General features: G+C 42.0%; 1 protein-coding gene across 2 annotated transcripts in view; it reads right to left on the reverse strand.

Moving 5' to 3' along the window:
* Window positions 1–22,030, reverse strand: part of ARID3B (AT rich interactive domain 3B (BRIGHT-like)) — a 47,410-nt gene that overhangs the window by 24,010 nt on the left and 1,370 nt on the right. For both annotated transcript variants that reach the window (XM_010843356.1, XM_010843357.1), the window contains exon 2: window positions 19,633–20,255. In XM_010843356.1, the coding sequence (XP_010841658.1) occupies window positions 19,633–20,178 (546 nt within the window). In that variant the 5' untranslated portion in view covers window positions 20,179–20,255. The remainder of the gene's footprint in view (window positions 1–19,632; window positions 20,256–22,030) is intronic.

Consider the following 22,030-nt stretch of genomic DNA (forward strand, 5'->3'; position numbering starts at 1 on the left):
CTCCCAACCTGCTCACAGAAGGCCGAAAAAAATAACCGATCAGAGTCTAACCTAACTGCCACTCAAAATTTAAATACTGCCTCCTCAACACTTCAACCCTGGAAGGGGCAATGTATTCATCATCCTTGAAAATCGAAAAGGCTGCCTTGTGGAAGAGGAAGCGGGCTTGTCTTTTTTTTTTTCCTTTTCCCTCTAAAGCCCCAGAGGACAGAACTAGAGTCACCGAGCAGAAGTTAACCAGAAGTTAACCGAGAGAAGATTTCAGGCTGATTACAAGAAAGACTTTTCCAACAATCAGAACGGCCCAGGAATGGAGTGGGCCTTCTCAGGAGGTGGGCTGCTTCCTGTCCCCAGAGGACTGTCTGTCTGCTGTGTCATGGTGTGGAATCCAACGTGAGATGGGGTCCCTAGGAGAAGCAAAGAGCCCAGGACATTCACTCAGCGCTGCTTTCCTGAGCACCTGCCTCATTTAAGAGAAGTGTGCAGGCTGCTGAGGAGAATCACTACTTCCCCCAAAGTGGTTCCCACACTGGAGTTCTACCACAAAGCTGGAAGAACAAGCTGCACACACACAGCATTTAATAGGCAGAGCAAGCCAAAGGGCCAAAACACAAAGTGCCAGGGAGCTGGGAGGAAGGAGGTGCTCAGAGGTGGGGATGAAGCTGGCCCGGAAGAACGGCCGAGAGGTTTACAGTCTCAGTGAGCGTGGAGTGGGGGATAAACAGGCATGTTTTGGCAGGGAGGATGCAAGTCTGAATAGTTAAGGTGGAAAGAGGCTGTGAGATGCCTTGAATACCAGGAGGAAATTTAAGCTCTGAAACGTGAAGAGCGGGGAGGCCGTGGATGTTTTCTGAACAGAAAAACAGATGATTAAATCAGTGCTTTAGCTGATTTTAATGATCCATTTTTGTTGGAAAATGCATGATATACACATACAAATGTCTGTAGGCACCTAATTAGACTGGAATTATGGGAGATTTTCACTTTTTTCCAATTTTTTCATTTTATTCATTCACATACAAACATTGGATCACCAGGATATACGAGATACTGTGAAAGTTTCTAAGGGGAAGAGAAGAAGATAGATAAGAACCTCTGACTTATTGGATGTTAGAATCTAATGGTGAGAGACAGAGATGATTTTAAAAACTGTTTATTTTCTCTAGATTAACATCTGAATCATCTGTCATGACCCAACACTTGCTTCTCCTCCCCACCCATACCCACAACAAAGAAAATTCAGACTGCACTAAAATTATAGACTAATGAACTGATACAATCACAATATTTAGTGTTTCAGGTAAGATAGCAATATGACTCTTCACTTAATAAAATGTATTTTTAATGTTTCTCGGTAATGATTCACAAGGTCAATACATTACTTTTGTAAACAGCAGTGAAGATTTGAGAGGAAAATCCAGCACTGGGGCTGGCCACACTGAGAATCTGGGTTGAGGGTGGGGAGAGCAGTAGAACCGGGGAGAAATGACTGTCCTAAGAGCAGCCAAGTCAGAGAATCAACTAGATCTGGACGGAGGGGATGAAACAGGACAAGAAGGATGAATCTGAATCTTAACGTGAGAAAAGTCAGTTCCAATGAAAAAGGAGCGATGCTGGGCAGGGGATCAAGCAGGACACCTTGGAGCACTAATGAAAACAGCCCACTGTCTCTGGGGGTGTGTTACAGGTGACGAGAACAATCCCACAGCCCTGGATGAAGCCAGGCTATAGCAGCTGGCAGCAGCAGGAGCCAAAGGCTTATTGCCAAACTTCCAGTGAGAAGAGACATTTAACCAGCGTCTCCTGACCCAAGAAAGGTACCTTGGGCTTTTTCACTGGGGATTTGGAAGAAGAAGAAAAAAAAAAAAAACCAACCAGACCACGCCTCTAAGACCTTAGGAGCCAGCACTGCATTCCTTAGAGCTGTGCCTCCCCAGAGACAGAAGCGCCTGACTTTAAAAGCAATTAAGTATCTAGGCTATTTTAGGATTACTCCTTGACCACCTGGAATATCTTATTAAAGCACAGCTCAGATGTCCAAAGCAATTTTAGTCCCCATTCCTCACTCTTCCCCAAGGCAAGAGTTAACCCTTTCCTTCAGGTTTAAAGCACAGAGGCTAAGTTACTAGCTCTTCACTTGAGCTCCCCATATTCTGAAACCTCTAAGAAGCTGTCCTGTCCTTAGAATGCCATCACACACACTACAGCTTTACAGAGATTCTTGAGTGTTCTCTGAAAGCAACACAACAGTAATGTGTTTCCTTTCTGTCTACTCTATAATCTGATAGATAATGAAGCCCACCCATCTTTCAGATCTGGGCAAATTCCTGGGCCTTGAACCTCATAGTCAGCTCCATGGGTAGACTTCAAAGGGCTGATCCCAAGCTCAAGGATATCAGCTGGTAACTTTGAAATATAAAGTGTAACAAAAGTATTCCAGCGGAATACTGCTGTTGTTAGTACTGTTCTTTTTTTAAAATAAGCAACACATGAACTACCTTTTCTTTGCTATGCCTGTGTCTCTGTAGGTATTACCCCTAACACTTGTGACTGTCTACTACTGGACAAGTGGATAATGCTGTAATGTTAAATGTCCAGTTCCCAGATCTCAAGAAGAAAAGAAAAAACACCTCTGGTCTCCCACCAGTTTTAACTGATCCCAAGAGGTAATGAGACATGCACAAAGGGGTAATGGGCTGGATTACAGGAGAATCCTGAAAGGAGAGGGGAGCCCCAGGAAGTAAAACAGATACTGTTAGAAGCGACACTGTTGGACTCCAGAACCCTACTGATAAGATCAGGATCACTGCTCTTAGCTCAACGGCTCAGGCCTTGGAAGCACTGGAGTTATCATTATCAGATGCACACCTTCCGCTGTCAGGTAACTTTAGCAGGAACCAGAAAGTGCTTCCCCACGTTCTTACTGGCAACAAAGGTCAATTCAAACTCGGTGGCTTGGAAAAAGAGCCAAGGGACCCTTTTCTGATTAAGCAGCAGAAAGGGGGAAGGGTGGAGGAAGGGAGAGAGGGTGGCAGTCCTGCCTTTCCATCTAGGCATATAATCACACTTTCATGCCATAATCAAGAAGACTGCCCAGAAATGGGGTGTTCCTACAAAAAGGAGGAAGAAAACTCCAACACACTGTTGGGGATGAAAACACATCTATGCCAAAGAGTGAAGTGGCCCCAACAAGGCTAAGTCTGAGCACCCCACAGGAAAGTTCCAGCTCCTTTTCTCTGCAGTATTTGAGTCAGCAGCACAGCTTATTCACGCCGTTAGCTACCAACCACCTGACTGTCCATAATGGTTGCTGACATCCCTTCACACGGCAGAGCTCAGGAGCGGGAGAACACCTGCCCTGAGACCTGAAGAGGTCAAGAAACCTGCCCGAAGTCAGTGCTTCAGAAAGGTTTCACAATTTTTTTTCAAACTACATATTTTAAATGTATAGAAAGAACAATTTTTTTTTAAACTGCTATGATGAATTATTTCATAAAGTAAAAAAAAAAACAAAAACTTTTCCTTCAAGTTTGGGATTCTACAGAGCAAGTCTCCTCAGGCAGAAGAGTTGCATTATGTTTACAAATCAATCCCATTGACAATCTGAGAGCTTCTCCTAGGGCTTTGCCCACCCCACTCCCACCCCTGCTCCACAGGTGGATGGCACTGTGGCACACACATTGCGACTCTGATGCCAGCCACCCCTGTGCTGCCTGCCACCTCTCCCAGGCTGAGTCTCTCTCATACAGAGACGGGAACTTACTCCTCTGAGGCGCCTGTGCCCCTGGCACAGGGCCTGGCAGACAGAAGGGGCTCAAATGAACATCAGTACCTGAAAAAGAAGCCAAAGGAATGACGTTCGGAGAGTCGCTATGGGCTAAGTGATGAATTTGGGGGGGCGGGGAATCACACACTGAAAAGCAGGTGAACTTCCAGTTTTAAAGGACAACTCCATAAAAGGGAACTAAAAGGCAATATAAGCCATTTCTTAGAGAAAACAATTTAAAGTTCAGGAAGATAACAGAAGAGACTGTAGTCCCACCCTCCTCCCCTTCCCAGGCCAGCCAAAAAGAAGTTTGTTCATACATTCAATTAGAAAAGCTTTAAAAAATGGTAACACTCAGTGATAAGAAGGGATTGGGCCAATGGGATCTCCTAGATTCCCAGGGGAAAATATTAAAACACCAGCACCTTTTCTGAAAGTCACTTGCCTTAAAATGCCTATGTCAATAAAAACAGCAGCAGCAATAACAAGTAATAATAACTGCTAACCCAGCCCTATTCCAGTGTTTTATGTGCATTAAATATTTAAACCTCAGCACCATGCTCTGAGGAAGGTACTATTACAACCCTTATTTTTCACATGAGAAAACCGAGGCACAAGGAAGACAAGAGGAAGTGACTTGAAGAAGGCTGCCGAGTGATCCAAGAGTGCGGCTGAGAAACTAACGCGGCCGTGCACCTTCAAGTACCTGCTGGTAACTGCCTTGCCTGCTTAGTCTCCTCCTGAACGTGTAGTTCTGTTCTATGAATCTACCCAAAAGCAGCAACTAGAAATACAGTACATCTTTATTTATAATAAGAAAAAATGGCAGAAGCCTAACAGTGTGACAGTAAGGGAACAGGGAACACGTGAAAGCCCTCTCCATGTGACAGAACACTGTGCAGCCATTTAACACAGCTTTTTAAAAGAGTTCAATCCCTACTTCACATCCTTCCCACTAATTCTAGATGGAGTTAAGATACACATATAAAAATACAACCATAAAATAACAACATATATATATTTTATAATCTTGGGAGATGGGAGGGCCTTTTTAAGTATAACAGAAATCATAAAGGGAAAAGTCAATTAGGTTTAGCAACATCAAAAATTTAAAGTACCAGGTGAAAGAACTATAATTAAGCTGAAAAGCCAACAACTGAGAAAAACACTTGAAACACAAAGACCAGGATCTATGTGCACAAGAGCTACTACAGATCAGTAAGAAAAGATAACAGAATAGAAAAAAACAAGTAAAGGCAACATAATACAGCACACCAAAACTCGTGGAATGCAGCAAAAGCAGCACTAGGAGAGAAGCTTACAGTTGTAACAAACACCTACATTAAAAAGTAAAAGAGATGTCAAATAACCTAACTATACTTCAAGGAGCCAGAAAAGGAACAAACTAAGCCCAAAGTTAGCAGAAGGAAGGAAATAATAAAGATTAGGGCAGAAATAAACAAAACAGAGAACAGAAAAACATCAACGAAACTAACAGGTTTTTTTAGAGATAAACAAAATTGACAAACCTTTTCAGTTAAATTAAGAAAAAAAGAGAAGACACATTCAGAAATGAAACAGCAGACATCACAACAATGCCACAGAAATAAAAAGGATTATAAGAGCCTACCCTGAATGATTATATGCAAGCAAACTGGATAATCTGGAAGAAATGGATACGTTCCCAGAAACTTACACCCACCAAGACTAAATCATGAAGAAACAGAAAATCTGAAGAGACCTATAATTAGTAAGGAGACTGAATCGTAATCAAAAACCTCACAACAAAGAAAAGCCCTGGAAGGGACAGCCTCACAAGTAAATTCTACCAAACATTTAGAGAATTAAAACATCAATCCTTCCCAAACTCTGTCCAAAAACTGAAGAGGAGGGAATACTTCTAAACTCATTTTATGAGGCCAGTACTACCCTGATACCAAAGCCAGAAAAAGCCACTACAAGAAAACTATCCGATGAATATAAATGTAAAATCCTTAATAGCAAACCACATTTGAGAGCACATTAAAAGGATCATACAGCATGACCAAGTAGGATTGATCCCTGGAATGCAAGGATGATTCAACATTCAAAAATCAATCAATGTGCCATACCACATTAACTGAACAAAGGATTAACGTCACAAGATTATCTCAAGAGATGCAGAAAAAGAAACTGACAAAATTTAACACTGTTCCATGATAAAAATACTCAACAAACTAGGAAAAGAATGAATGGTTTCAACACTTTAAAGGCCATATATGAAAAGTCTCTAGCTAACATCCTACTCAATGATGAAAAACTAAAAGCTCTTCCTCTAAGATCAGGAACAAGGCAATGATGCATACTCTTACCACTTCTATTCATCATAGTCCTGGAAGCCCTAACTAGAACAATTAGGCAAGAAAAAGAAGTAAACAGGCATCCAAACTGGAAGGGAAAAAAATAACCTTACTTCTGCTGGCAGATGACACGCACTTATATGAATCAATAGAAACCTTTAAAGATGCCACACATACAGCACACTCATAAACTGTTAGATCTAATAAATGAATTCTATAGGATACCCAATCAACATACAAAAATCAATTCTGTTTCTGTACATTAACAACAAACAACCTGAGAAAGAAATTAAGAAAAGCAATCTCATTTACTTTGCAAATCATCAAACAGAACAAAATACCTAAAATGAATCTTACTAAAGAGATTAAAGATTTGTATACTGAAAACTACAAAACATTACTGAATGAAAACAAAGGAGATACAGATAAATGGAAATACATCCTGTGTTCATGAACTGGAAGAACTTAATATTGTAGAATCTCCATGCTACCCAAAAGTGATCTACAGATTTAATGCAACCCTGACCCAAATCCCAAAGGCATATATTAACAGAAAAAGAAAAAACAATTCTAAAATTCTTTGGAACCACAAAGGACCCCAATAGCTAAAACAATTCTGAGAAAGACGAACAAAGCTGAGGCCTTAGACATCCTGATTACAGAACATATTACAAAGCTACAATAATAAAATAGTATGATACTAGCATAAAGACAAACATATAGACCAAGAGAACAGAATATAGAGCCCAGAAATAAACCCATGCACATATGATCAACTGATTTTTGACAGGATGCCAAGAATACACAATGGGGAAAGGACAGTCCCTTCAACAATGGTGTTGGGAAAACTGGATATCCACATTCAAGAAATAGATTCTTATTTTACACCATACACAAAAAAATCATTTCAACCAAAATGTAAATAAGCCTAAATAAAGTGAAATAAACCACTCACAGAAGGACAAGTACTGTGTGATTCCATTTGTATGAAGTATCTAAAGTAAACTCAGTGAAGAAGAAAGTAGAATGGTGGGGAACGCCTTGGTGGGCCAGTGGTTAGGACTGTGTTTCCAATGCAGGGAGCCCAGGTTTGATTCCTGGTCAGGGAACTAGATACCACAACTAAAGTTCACACGCCGCAACTAAAGATCCCTCATGCTGCAACTATGACATGGCGCAGCCAAACAAATAAACAGATTTCAGGAAAAGAAAGGAAAAAAGTAGAATGGTGGTTACCAGGGCCTGGGGCGGGGGTGGGAGGGTAAGAAATGGGAAGCTTAATGGGTGTACCTTTGCCATCCAAAATAGAAAAGTTCTGAAGATCTGCTGTACAACACTGTGCGTAGAGCTAATAATATGAACTATATACTTAAAAATGTGTTAGAGTAAATCCTGTGCTTTTCACAGTTAAAAAAAGAAAAATGAGCAAAGGCAGGGTAAGTCACAGAACAAATACAAAAGGCAAATAAACATATGAAAAGACAGTCATATACATACACCTGCAGATTAAGCAGACTGTAACTTCTAGAATATTTAATCTAGCCTACCACAGCAATACAGACAGAAGGGCAAAGGGTCAAACAGCACCTACAAACGCAGTCTGCATTTATACTAAACACATATGTTCTCACACATTCTGTGGTCACACACTAAATAGGTAAATACACGGGAACAGTCATAGAGGCTGATTCATTCCTAACTGCGGCCTCCTGTGGGATTGGAGGATCGGTCGGGAGAGAGCAAGGTAGGCAACCAGACACTCTATTTTTAAAAACTATACATTTTTACTCTGCATTTTTACTGTATTTTTCTATATTGTTTCAATTTTTCCTGAGCATCTATTCAACATTACTTCAATAATTCTGAGATATGATTATAAAAACACTAATAAATGGATCTTTATAAACATGTGTGAAAAGATAGTCATAATACTGAGTAAAAAACTAAGTTGTAAAACTTCTATATCTACTAAAAACAAGTAAATGTATTTGTGACGAGAAAATACTCTGAAAAGGTATAGACCAAACAATGACCTGTGGAAGGTTAGGCTGACTTTTACTTTATGTGTTTCTGTATCTTAAAAATTATTTGAGTCAATATAACTTGTGGTATCTTTTATAAAAATAAAACTATTTTAAAACAACACTTTAAAATAAATTTTAATTATAAATATTGCTCATGGGCTATTAGGTAGTAAAAGCTGAACACAAAAATAAAACAACAACAAAAAAGTGCCTATAATAGGCATTTTAAAAAAAGCACACAAAGAAAATACAAAAAAAGTTTACATTTATACTGAAGTTATGTGGTTGATTATATTTTCTTCTTTACAAACTTTTAAAAATTTACTTATTTAATTGGAGGATTAACTACAATATTGTGATGGCCTCTGCCATACAAAGTTTTTTAAAAATATTTATTTATTGGGCTGTGCTGGGTCTTAGCTGCGGCATGTGGGATCTGGTTTCCCAGCCTGGGACTGAACCAGAACCCCCTGCGTTGGGAGTGTGGAGTTTTAGCCACTGGACTACCAGGGAAGTCCCTTCCTTACAAATTTTCATATTTTCTAAAATGTGTCTGAATTACTTGGAAAATCAGAAAAAAATAGTTACTTTTAGCTAATGAAACAACTTAGAAAAGATTATGTTTGCCCTGCTCTCTCTAGAATATTGAGAGGAGAGGCATGGAGGCAGAAGTTGGACCACCTGTGTTCACAGCCCAGCCTCCCAACTCTGCCCCCTTCTCTCCTCACCTGTAAAATAAAACAAACACATAAACGGGGCGACCACCAGGGCCTACTTCACACAACTCACTGAAATAAGGCAAACTCCCAGCACAGGAGAGGCACAAATGCTGACGCGATCAAAAACCAATGAAAAACCAAAGCAGCAAACAAAATCGTGAGTGAGAAGAGTCTGATGTAGAGCAACTCTACCACCTTCTTGTCTCCAAAGAAAACCCCACTAGAAATGTTAGATAAAATTTAATACTCCACACCCCTTACACACACAGCTAAGCTTGAAACCAAGAAGGAAAGCGGAGTCTACTGTGTCATGAACAAAAAGGGAGGAATCAGAGACTAGTGAGCAGGCGCCAAAGCTGAAGGACTCAAGGGAGAAAGCACCCAGATATAGTTCTTAAAAGCAGAGGGCTGAGGACTGGGGATTTAATCACCCCTAAGAAAGAAGAGTCCAGGCTACAGGCCCCCTGCATGCCAGGAACCAGAGCTGAGATAAATTCATGAAGCTAGAGGCCAGGAAGGACTATACTTCTATACCATTGCCCCACCCCCGCCATGAACTGGAGCCTAAAAAACTGCCCACCAACCTGCAGAAGAAGCAAGGAACCTTGCCATCTGCGAGGGGCCGCATGGAAAAAGAGGGCTCATAAGAAAATGGAAACTCAGGCTCTCACCAGGTACAGAGTGAGTGTAAGCTACTCAGTCAGGTCTGACTCTCTGTGATCCCACGGACCGTACAGACGTAGAGGTACAGATGCAGACTCCAAATGCACACACCCCAAACCAATGGCAACCAGCTAAATTTGTAGGGCCCCAGCAGAGGAGAAAACAAAACTCCCCTTCAGAATGCTTCCATAATCCAAAACACATGGGAATCCCATGGAAACTAATCCCAACTCAAAATAGGCTTACGTTGAAAAACAAAAACAAATCACTGCAAGAGGAAATAAACCATCAGAGGGGAGCGTGACAGAAGGGGAACTTGCACTCCAAGAATTAGAGATAATAATAATAATCATCTAAAAGCATCTTTAAAACAAGCATGCTGAAAGATGACAGAATGCTGGTAATGGTGAAAGCTGGGCAAAGGACACACGTGGTTCATTACCATTTCCTTCTTTTGTATGTATGACATTCTCATAATAAAAAGGTTTTAACAAGCCCATAATAAAAAGTTTTTTTAAAAGTTAAAGAAGTTCAAAGAGCTAAAGGAAGAAATAGAAACCATATGGTAAGAAGAGGCAGTTTTTTTAAACCAAAAAAGAGAATAGAAACTAAAACACAATATTAAGATAACTACTTTTTTGGTTAAGTAGTATAGACAGAGCTGAAGAGAGAATCAGACCCTGGAAAACAGAATGTGAAAATATTCCAGAATGCAGGAAAAAGACATAAAGAGACTCGGTTATAAAGAAAAGCTACTAGGAAGGCTAAAGAGAAGGTTCAAATACTTCTAGTAGAATAGTGGTCAAGGAAAAATAGGAGCCAAGGTGGGAAGGAAACACCAAGTTGAAGGAGCAGATTAAGGCCCAGGTGGGGTAAATAAAAATATGTTCAAACCCAGAACACTAGTATAATACAAGTGCAAAACAGCAGAGTCAGAAAAATTTTTTAAGCTAAAAAAGAGGGAAAAAAGATTCACAAAGGTGACAATTAAACTGACAATAGACTTCTCAATAGCAAAAACAGTTATTAGGAGATAAATGGAACCATACCCTCAAAGTGTTAAGGCAAATAACGGTCACTCTAGAATCTACATTTATGAACAATGGTACAAGAACAGGGGCAAGATAAAGAAAGATATATATCTAGAAGAATTTTTTTCAGTACCAAGACTGAGTTTACTGTATATAGAGTTACTAAACAAGGAAAGGACGAAAGTAAAAGTTGCTCAGTTGTTTCTGACTCTTTGCCACCCCATGGACTGACTATACAGCCCATGGAATTCTCCAGGACAGAATACTGGAGTGGGTAGCCTTTCCCTTCTCCAGGGGATCTTCTCAACCCAGGGATTGAACCCATGTCTCCTGCACTGCAGGATTCTTTACCAGCTGAGCCATAAGGGAAGAAGACAGCCAAAGGGAAAGAATGTCATGCAAGAAGTAATGGTGACATTAAAAAAAAAAAATGCATAATTTCTAAGCCAATGAAAGAGAAAAAGATTTGATTAAAGACAATTCAATCAAATGAACAAAAGACGGAAAAAACAAGAAGCAAAGTAAAAGTATAGTTAAACTGGAAATTCAAAGTTAGAAGGCAGAAATCGGTAAATATGCATCACCAGTCCTAATAACTAACTACATGGCTTCCCTGATAGCTCAGTTGGTAAAGAATCCGCCTGCAATGCAGGAGACCTGGGTTTGATCCCTGGGCTGGGAAGATCCCCTAGAGAAGGGAAAAGCTACCCACTCCAATATTCTGGCCTGGGTCCCAAAAAGTGGGACATAAGCGACTTTCACTTTCACTAACTACATGGATTAAATTAACCTAATAAAAAAGACAAGAGATTTTTAAGTCTTTTACATGTGGTCTCAAGATACTAACCAAAAGAAAGCCAGTCTCACACTGGATTATTTTAATTCACCTGTTTCTGAAAGTGATCACACAAACACAACTTAGTAAGGATAAGAAAGACATGAATAACACAATTAAAAAGCTTGATCCAACAGATATATAACCCCATGTCTATCAAATAGACAGTATACATCTTTCCAAGCACACATGAATAACTTATAAAAACTGATAACATATAAGGTCAACACAGAGGACATCATAATGAATTGACAGTACACCAGTTCTCTGACACCAATGGTTAGAGCTTAATTATAAGTTATAAAATTATATTTTTTTAAAAGATAAAACTCACATATTCATAAACTAAAAAATACCTTTGAAAAAACCCACAGGTTAAAGAAGCAATCACAACCGAGATTTTGTACTAACCAATGGAAGCACATCAAAACTTGACCGCACATCAAAACCTGTGGGATACAGCAAAAGCGTGACCCTGAGAGAAATCAGCAGCTTCAAATGCATTTTTGTTAAGTAACAAGAATTTCAGAAAATGTGTTAAACACATAATGAAACAGGGTTAAAAAGCAGGACAGACACACAGAATACAAGTAAAATTTAGGCAATCTAAATAAGATCAGTGGATCCCATCAATGTCAAGATTCAGGTTGTCATCATATACTACAGTTTTATGAAATGTTACCATTGGGGAAACTGGACAAAGTGTATAGGATCTCTCTAAATTATTTCTTAGAACTGCGTGTGAATATACAATCATCTCAATGAAAACGTCAATTAAAAAACAATCCCCGACGCTGATACTAACACATGCTGATGAGGCTGTAAAGCAGCAGGAATTCTCATTCATCGCTGGTAGGAGCGCAAAAGGGCACAGCCACCCTTGGAAGACAGTTTGGCAGTGTCTTACGAAAGTAAACACATTCTTCCAACACAATCCAACAATCGTGCCCCTTGTTGTTACTATAAATGGGTTCAAAACTTCTATCTACCAGAAACCTATACACAGATGTTTATGGTAGCTTATTCATACATGACAAAACTCAGAAGCAACCAAGATGTCCTTCAGCAGATGAATGGATCAACTGCGGCCATCCAGAAAATGGAATATTATTTGGTGCTAAAAAGAAAGGCGCTAACAAGCCATGAAAAGACATGGAGGAAACTTAAATGCACACTATTAATACTAAGTGAAAGAAGTCAATCTGAAAAGGTTGGTATGAATGGGTGGAGCAGAGGATTTGGGGGGCAGCAAAACTATTCTGTATGTTGCTATAATGGTGGATTCATGTCACATGTTTGTCAAAACCCACAGAATGTGTAACAAGAGTGAATCCTAGAGTAAAACGATGGACTCTGGGTGATAATGACGTGTCACTGTTGGTTCATCAACTGTAGCGAACGCAGCACTCTGGTGCATGCTGGGCATGTGTGGGCGCAGGAGTGTATGAAAAGGCACTGTACTTTCCGCTCAATTTTGCTGTGAGCCTTAAATTGCTCTAAAAAATAGTGTTGTTTTTTTTTTAAAGAAATGAAATGGTGCCATTCACATAAAAAAATAAAAGAGCAAATTAAAACAAAGAAGAAACAAATATTTATGCAGCGCATAATAATATCTGCTATTATTCTGCTGGTGCTGGGACACAAGAGATAAGCAGAACACATCTCCATCCTCTTGGAGCTTACCACTGAGTATAGGAATCAGATACCAAACAAATAAACCACACAAATATAAAAGCACAATGTTCAGTTACAGCCAATACAGGAAAGCCTCATTTTATTGCGCTCTGCTTCACTGTGCTTTGCTGATACTGCTTTTTTTTTTTTAATTGAAGGTCTGTGACAACCCTGCATTGAACACATCTAGTGGTGCCATTTCCCAACAGCCTCTGCTCACTTCATGTCTTCTGGGTCACATTTTGGTAGTTCTCAAAATATTAAAAAATTTTTCATCACTGTTATATTTGTTATGGTGATCTGTGATCAGTGATCTTTGATGTTACTATTGAAAAAGGTTACAGTTTGCTGAAGTCTCAGATAATGGTATTTTTTTTTAATTAACAAAGCATTTTAAAATTAAGGTATGTACACTGTTTTTCTAGACATAATGCTACCGCACACTTAGCAGACTACAGTAAAATGTAAACACAGCTTTTACAGGCACGGGGAAACCAAAACATTCACGTGACTTTTTGCATAGTGATATTCACAAACAAATCTGTCATATCTCCGAGGTATAACATGACCCACACTATTAGTGCCTCTGAGAAAGTGATGTTTAAGGTGAAAACAGAAGGCTGGGTAGGAGTACTTCAGGCAGAAAAACCAGCATATGCAAAGGCCAGGGTGGCTGGAGTACAGTGATAGGTCAGGATATTGGCAAAAATAAGGCTGGAGAGGCAGGCAGGATCAGATTATGCAGGTTCTGGCTTTTACAATTACAGCAACTGCCAAAAAACTTGAAGGGCATTAAAGGAGTGACATAATCTGATTTGGTTTTTAGAAGATCACTCTAGCTGCTATGTGGAGAATTAGACTGGGGGAGGGAAGACACAGAAACTTGTTGATAGCTACAGCAGTAAGTAGCTGGGACTAAGCAGGTGATGGTGGAGGAAACAAGTGGCAGGATTCTAGATGACAGAATTGACAAGACCTGGTGATGGACGTCGCCAGACAGAGCGACAGAGTGGGAGGTATACAAAGACAGCCAGCCTAAGGTTTCTGAATGATGAAGTGGGTAGAAATGCCCTTTACAGTGAAGCAAAATAAAGGAGGAAATAATCGTGGGGGAATAGGTTAGAAAGTAAGAGTTACATGCATTAAACCTGAGGTGCCAGTAAAACATCTAATAAAACATCCACTGAACTCAGAATGGAAACACGGGCTCAAACAACATACATTGGACTCAGTGGCTTGTGGGTAGTATTTAAAGTCATGAAAGTGAAAGAAATTGCCCAGGGGAAGCATATAGAGAAGAGGGTTTAAAACTAAGCCCTGGGGAACTTGGAGTTCTAGAGGTTTAGACAGAAGAGAAAGAGATCACAGAAAATAAACCAATGGATGGGGCTACAGAAAGCAAAAAAGAAAATGTTTCAAGGAGAGGAGCCCACTGAACTCTATTGAATACTGCAGAGATCACAGGAGGTGAGGGCAGGCAGGGCTTAGTAACACGGTGATCCCTGGGAAGCCTTACCAAGAGGAGCTTCAGGGATATACACACAAGAGACACAGTCCAGACTGAAGTGTGTTGAGGAGTGAGTAGAAGGTGACAAACGAGGTAAGGCGTGCAAACCAAGCCTCTGGAAGCTTCGTTATGGCAAGTGGGAGGGCAGCCTGGACTACACAACATGCTGGAAGGAGATGTGCAACCAAGAGAGAGCTTTTAAAAAGTGACTTCTCTGGAATTCCCCGGCAGTCCAGTGGTCAGGATTCTGTGCTTTCACTCTTGAGGCCTGTGTGTGACCCCTGGTTGGGGAACTAAGATTCTACAAGCCACCCTGTACAGCCAAAAGAGAAGTAAACAAAAATTTAAAAAATAAACAGTGACTTCTCTTTCCCTGGTAGCAACTGAATTGGGCAGATTTATTGATTAAAGGAGACTGAAAGAGTCAGGGAAATCGGCTCACTGATCGAACAAGTCCTGAAAATTGGGAAGGGATGGGAGGGGAGACAGACATGAAGGGATGAGTCATTAAGTCCCTAACCAAGTATTTATAGGAATTCAACATAAAGCTTACTTCTACCTAAAGGAGAAATATCCCTATTTTAACATGGAAAGAAGCATCTTCAAACATGCAATGGCTTTAGCTCACATAATCCTGAAATGCTTCAGAGAACCCCAGAATACTAGAGTTTGGTCATAGTTTTAGAGCACTAACGTTTATGCAACATCTTACCCCTACAAAGGTAGTAAAAACTGAAAAGTTACAGCTTCAAAAAGCATTTAGGCGCTAGTGACAATTCAACCTAACCTTTGCATCATGGCATACATTTTAGGAAGATTTTTCACACTCATATTCTCTTCTTCCACCTTTGTAATATCTTTAAAATTGTTCCCTGAGGATGGCAAGAGAGGATTATCATCCTCTGGGAAAGATGGAAGCATGGGTAGGACAGGGCATCCATCCCAAGCGCTATAGCAAGCGGTGCAGACAGGATCTAAACCCACATCTTTAGGTTCCAAAACCAATGCTGATTTAATAATCACATCTCTTAATACATAACAAGGTTGCCGAGGATTTGTACCTTGACCTTTTGGGGTTCACATCTAGAAGGGCAACCAAGTTCTCTCACAAGTCAACACTGACATCTTAGATACCCTGAAACACTGGGCTGGAAGAACGCACTGACAGAGCATAAAGTTGTGGGTCCCAATCCTTTTCCAAGTAATGGACAGTCTCTTCTCCCACATGGTGATGGGAGAAGATACAAACTCAACACGGATACTGAAAACAGAAGTGAAGAAAACTCCAGGTTGCCAAACACTTCAGTTACCAAGGCCAAGACGCGAAGGAAGCACCAGGGCAGTGTCTGACGAAAGCAGAGTGTCTCTGTTCGCTCGCTAATGGCACAATCTATAGCAGGGTTTCTCAACCTTGGCGCTACTGCCATTTGCGGCCAGGTGATCCTTTGTCGTGGGGAGCTGTCCTGGGCGTTGCAGGACGTGTGGCAGTATCCCTGGCCGCTACACACTCTGTGCCAGCAGTACAACTCCACCTGCCCCAGTCACGACAACTAACCGTATCTCCCAGCATTGTCAAACATCCCCTGGGAGCAGGAGCGGGTGAGGAGATAGTCCCCATTTGAGTAACACTGATCTAAATGGATTCCACCATGAATACAGAATGAATTATTTTCTAAGTTTCTTCAAGGAGAAAACACCAAATAATTTTGACTTTATAGGCTATAAAATGATTTCAGAAACAAAAGATAATCTGTGGAGCCCTTAAACTTTTCAAATTTTGCTTGTAGTTGGCAGATGCTTGCTGTAGTCCCCCACAGCACCCTTAAATCTTCTAAAATACTTCTGAGTGTTCCTGTTGATTTACCAAGCTATGTTAGCTATGCTGCAGACAAAATCAACTTTATCTTGGTATATGAATACCTGAAACAAAACTTTTAAAATATCTGCAGCAGAGCTCAGATTGGGCAGTTGGGCTTTAACTGACTCAGGACAGAGTAAAATTGTTACAACCCAAGACTCAATTCCCCTTGAGGTTTCCACACTGCCTCTGCTAAACCTAGCTGGAGGGCTCTTCAAGGGAGAAGCAGAGGCCTTAGCCCCCGGAGTATGGGCCTGACCCAAGAAGCTTCTGTAAAAGTCTGTTGTGTGAAAGAACAGAATGGACACTGTCACACATTAATAAGATCTTTTTCTGCTCTCGAGAAGTTAAAAAGGTAAGAAATAAGACTTGGAATAATAATAATAAATTTTTAAAAAGCTAGTCTTAGTTTATAATAGTTTTTACAGGCTCTCCCTAGGAATATCATCTTTTTAGTCCCCTTTCCAAAGCACAACTAAAAAGTTTTTAAAATCCCCAAGCACATTAACTACCACTTTCAGAAGCAGGATTAGACAAAGCGAAGGCACAGACCAAATCAATGTTGAAAACTTAAACTCAAAAGGAGAAAAGAACGTGCACATCCCAAGTTTAAAGTCATTCTTACCCTGTGACCCCCTAACCCAGCTCTTGATCTCCAAATTCAGGGGGAGGGTAAATTTAGGGTGAAAGATTAGGCCTCAGCTACATGGCTCAGACAGTAAAGAATCTACCTGCAATGCAGGAGACCTGGGTTCGATCCCTGGGTTGGGAAGATCTTCTGGAGGAAGACATGGCAACCCACTCCAGTATTCTTGCCTGGAGAATCCCCACGGACAGAGGAGCCTGGTGGGCTACAGTCCATGGGGTCACAAAGAGTCGGACATGACCGAGCAACTAAACACACACACGCTGGCATTTAAAAACATTCTGGCAAGCGCTCTGTCAGGCAGTCTATAATTAGTGAGTATGCCTCGGAAATTTAAAATGAACTCAGAGGGTTTCAGAAGCCAACAGCCAGCCTCCTGAGCCCTGAGCTTCACAGGCCCGGGGCTGATGCTGTTGAGAACTGGTGCTGGGTGTCGGCCACGGCACACACGTGTGTGTGTACCCACATGCCACTTCTGCAGAGTTTCTTTTTTCAAGGCTCTCATGGCTTGACCTCAACACCTGCTGCACTTCCTGAAGACAGACAGGCCTTGGAGCTCCACTTGTTCCTCGCACGAGGCTGCACTTTCTAGGAACGACCGCACACACGCAGAGGCTGGCCAGCTGCCAAGGCAGGGGCAGCCCAGCCGCCTCGGGCCTGAACTTTCCCAGTGCTGTCAGGGCGGGCTCTCGCTAGGAGCTGACTCAGCGGCCAGCATGGAACTCTGCCAACCACACAGCAGTTCGGGGGCTGCCGGCAAGTCACAGATGTTTTGCTAAACCAAAGCAATCAGCCGGGAGGCGGGTCTGGGCTGGCAGCCAGGCTGCTGCTGTCGGGGAAGCTAGGACTCTCTGATCCTAGTCCGAGCTCTGCCACCACCTTCCTGGTGATCAGAGGGGAAACCTCTGCGCCTCTCGGTGTCTCCCCTGCTTCTAAGCATGTCTGCGGAGCTGCAGCGGAGGATGGCACTGCGTGCATGAAAAAGCACCTGGGGCACTGCTACCACCGTGAGCCAGCTCTGTTAATCCTCACAACATCCTTGGAGGTAAGCTTGGTATTTTTATTTCACAGAGAGCTCAAAGGAATTAAGAGCCCTACTGAAAGATCACAAGGGTAATAGATGGAAGAGGTGGTATTTGAACCCACTTTGCTGGCTCTGGAATCTACTGCCAACACTGCTACTGTAAAGCTCAGACCAACTGCATAGGTAGGGCTCCTGGGTACAAAGATGCTGATTCTTCAGCCTACAAAGGACCTTTCTCATATGGCTTCTTGGTGCTCTGTGTAAATCCATAGCTCTTCACAACTGATTTCTAAACAGCATCATTGGACCACAAGAAGTATGTATGCTGCGCACTTCCCTGGAGGTCCAGGGGCCAAGACTCTGAGCTCCCAACGCAGAGGGCCCAGGTTCCATCCCTGGTCAGGGAATTAGATCCTGCATACGGCAACTAAGAGTTCACATGCTGCAACTACAGACCCCACATGCCTCAACTAAGAGCCGGCAAAGCCAAATAAATAAATAAGTAAATATTTTTCAGGGAAAAAAAAGAAGTATTATGTGCTTACAGGGAGTACCCAAATATTACCAGCTTTATTATGAACTCCCTGCCTTAGCACCAAGTCACCTGGCCTGGAAGACCTGATCATCACTCCCATTCTTTGGGTGAAGAAAAGGAGCATGGCAAGTCAGAAAGACAAGAAGCAGCAGAAGGCGAAGAAAGCACAGATTCCTTAGGTTCCACCTTCTGAATTAATTCATTAGGACCCTGGAGTCTACATTTTTAAAAACTATTCTGGAGCTCTCCCTAGATGACTCTCAAGCTCTGCCTTGTGTAGGAATCATTGAAGCTTGCCTTGGCTAAATAGAGAATTGTGAGAGCCTCCCTGGTGGTCCAGTGCTTAGGACTCAGTGCTTTCAGTGTCTGGCCTGAGTTCAATCCCTGGTTGGGGAACTAAGATCCTGCAAGCCGAGCAGCCCAGCAAAATAAATAAATAAATTGAAAATTGTGAGGTCTACCCTTCCATGTTTCAAAGGAGGTATAATAAGGGTGAGATGAAATCATGTCTACAAGGCTCTTTGCTGGAAAATATACACAATGCAACAGCTTCCCATCAGCCACATTTAGCAGCAAAACAACAAAATTGCCCTTAAAAAGCTCCATCCTGGGTTAGCCTGGGGCTAAGACTCTATCTTAGACAAGACAGTTCTCTTATCATACTACTACTAGAAAAACTGAAATTGGAGTCATACATCTCATTTTTAGATATCCCTCATAACACTGTTGCAACCTCATTCTTCCTCAATTCCCCCCCACCCGCCAAAAGACTGTATTGACAATCCTTTCCATTAAACTTCGAACTATCTATTTTAGGAGTAACTTATACATTTCACTGCTCTAATCAAGAAAACATCTATGAGGGAAAAACTCAAGGTCTATCCCTGTCTAGGCTGCTGGTCACTGAAGGAGGCTGAGAAGACACAGACTGGCACAGACCCTGGCAGTCCAGTATCCCTCCCTGGCTAGCCTTTTGGGGGAACAAATAAGCCCCCAAGAGGAAAGACTGACCTGCTTGAGCTGCTCATCAAGGTTCCAGCCCGGCTGCCCTGCCGCGGAGACTGAAGCGGAGGTCTTCGAAGCATCTTTGGTACGGTCTTCTTTAGCTTGCTGTCCATGGGGTGCGAGCCCTGGCGCTGGGAGCAGACCAGGCAAGGGAGCTGCTCTGGGGTCTTGGCGAGCCACCTTCTGCACATGAAAATATTTTGAAGCAGCCTGGGTCTGTTTCTCAGCCACCTCTGCTTCATCATCCCCATCCTCACCTTCCAAACCTCCTTCCTCTTCCTCAGGCTCTGAGTTCACCTTGCTCCGTTCAAAAACTCGGGCCACTGCAGTGGCCGGTGGAACTCTGGCTGAGGGACCCAGAGCAGGGCTGCCAGAAGGCCTCCCAGGTGTGGCAGACAGGTGAGTCTGCTGTGTGACCAGCTTCTGGGCATACAAGAACGGGGTTTCTCTCATCTGCTGCCCCTGCTTCTCTCTGGCATCCATCTGCAGAGGAGCCAGGTGGGGTGGCTGTGGTGGCGGCGGCTGCTTCTGCTGAGGGTGCAGTGGCTCCATCACTGCCTCGAGTTTCACCCACAAACTGGCATGGCTCCAAACCTGGGCACAGCCTGACAGGCACACGGGGTCCAAACCTTTATGTGATCAATAGAAACCACATAGGAGAAAGAAAGGGAAAAAAAAAAAAAAGATGTAAAACAGGTATAAAAAGGTTTTCTGGGCTTCCCTGGTGGCTCAGTGGTAAAGAATCTGCCTGCCAAGGCAGGAGACCTGGGTTCGATCCCTGGTCTGGGAAGATCCCACATGCCTCAGAGAAACTAAGCCTGTGCGCCACAACGACTGAGCCTGTGGCTCTAGAACCCGGGAGCCACAACTACTGAGCCCACGTGCCACAACTGCTGATGCTCGTGTGCCCTAGAGCCAGTGCTCTGCAACAGGAGAAGCCACCGTAATGAGAGGCCCGCACACCGCAACTAGAGAAAGTGCAGCAACGATGACCCAGCACAGCCAAAAATTAATACATAAATAACTTAGGGGAAAAAAGACGTTTTCTTTGCTCCAGTAAAGGACATGAATTCTGAACATTAAACATGGGCCGGTAAATCTGAGTGGTGGGAGTTTGGGGCGGGTGTGGGGGGGTGGTAGGTGAGTAAGAAAAAGTGTGAGGAAGAGAACAGGATTTAAGAGGAGAAATATGGGATGAATCCCAGTAGTGCTGGACAACTGGTGGGTTTAAAACAAAGTAAACCTAGATGACATGAAGTCTGCAAACATCTGTGTTCTGATCTCTCTTCCTCAACATTATCAAACACTAATCTGTTTATTACTGAAAAAGCAACTGGGTTTGCACTGTACAGAGGTTGTGAATAAGAAAACCACAATAAAAAAGGGAAAGAAGGGCCTGCCTACAAGAAAGAGACTATTGCTTACGTTCCCAGGCCCATCAGAGAAAGATATTGCCATCAAAGCAAGACAGAGTTATCAGGCAGACACAAAGATTTTTCTCATAGAAAAGCAGAACCTAGCAAACTCTCCTTGGGTTTAAACTTTTAAAATTTCCCAGAATAAATGGCCAGCCTGCTTTTTGAGTGGGCTGAGCCAATGCTAACTGGACATTATAGCCTCAAAAAGAATCCAATTTCAACAACATGAGAGAATGAAACACGAAAGGAGGCAAGAGTTCTCAAATTGCAATCGTCAACTCAAAAACAAACGGGGGAGGGGGGATTCCTCTGGAGATTTTTAAGCTTTAATTAATTGGAAACAGGTATCAATATCGTCTAAACAAGTCAAAGCTCCTTTTGTAAATTTTTAAATTTTTTTTAAAGCTTTTTTAAAAACAGTCTAGAAAATCTCGTCACATCCCCTTTCTTTCTGATTCACTTCTATGACATTCTATGACAAATACAAAAAGGAAAGGCTTTCAGGCCAAAAGTATTCTGGAGGCAGGTTTATCAGCATTCTTACCAATCAGTCTCCAAACACATACCCCTTTCACACCCTCTCCTCCTTTAACCAGCCCCCCTCTTTACCTTCCTCCTTTTCAAGCCCCCACCCCCAGCAAACCTCACTTGAGTTATGTTTCCTCAGCAAGTCTTCGCAACTGAATGGATTACTACGCACGGGCAAATTTTAGGTGAACAGAACTTGCAACATGGCGTGCAGTGCTATCATCACATAAAAGCAGCAGCAGCAGTGCACAGGTTGGGACTTGATAAATTTGATAAATGCACTGTTCAACTGTTTAAGGATTGGGCAGAAAGACTTAAAAAAAGAAAGAAAGAAACCTAAATGTCTTCACGTCTTCAAAAACTCACGGGGAAGTAATCACAACCCTAGCAAAATCAACTGCTTGGATTTATGTTTTTTTTTTTAACAGATTGAAAAGGTACAACTTTTCAAGCTAGCC

The sequence above is a fragment of the Bison bison genome, unplaced genomic scaffold (assembly GCF_000754665.1).
Source record: "Bison bison bison isolate TAMUID 2011002044 unplaced genomic scaffold, Bison_UMD1.0 scf7180017864181, whole genome shotgun sequence".
In the NCBI taxonomy this organism is placed as follows: domain Eukaryota; kingdom Metazoa; phylum Chordata; class Mammalia; order Artiodactyla; family Bovidae; genus Bison; species Bison bison.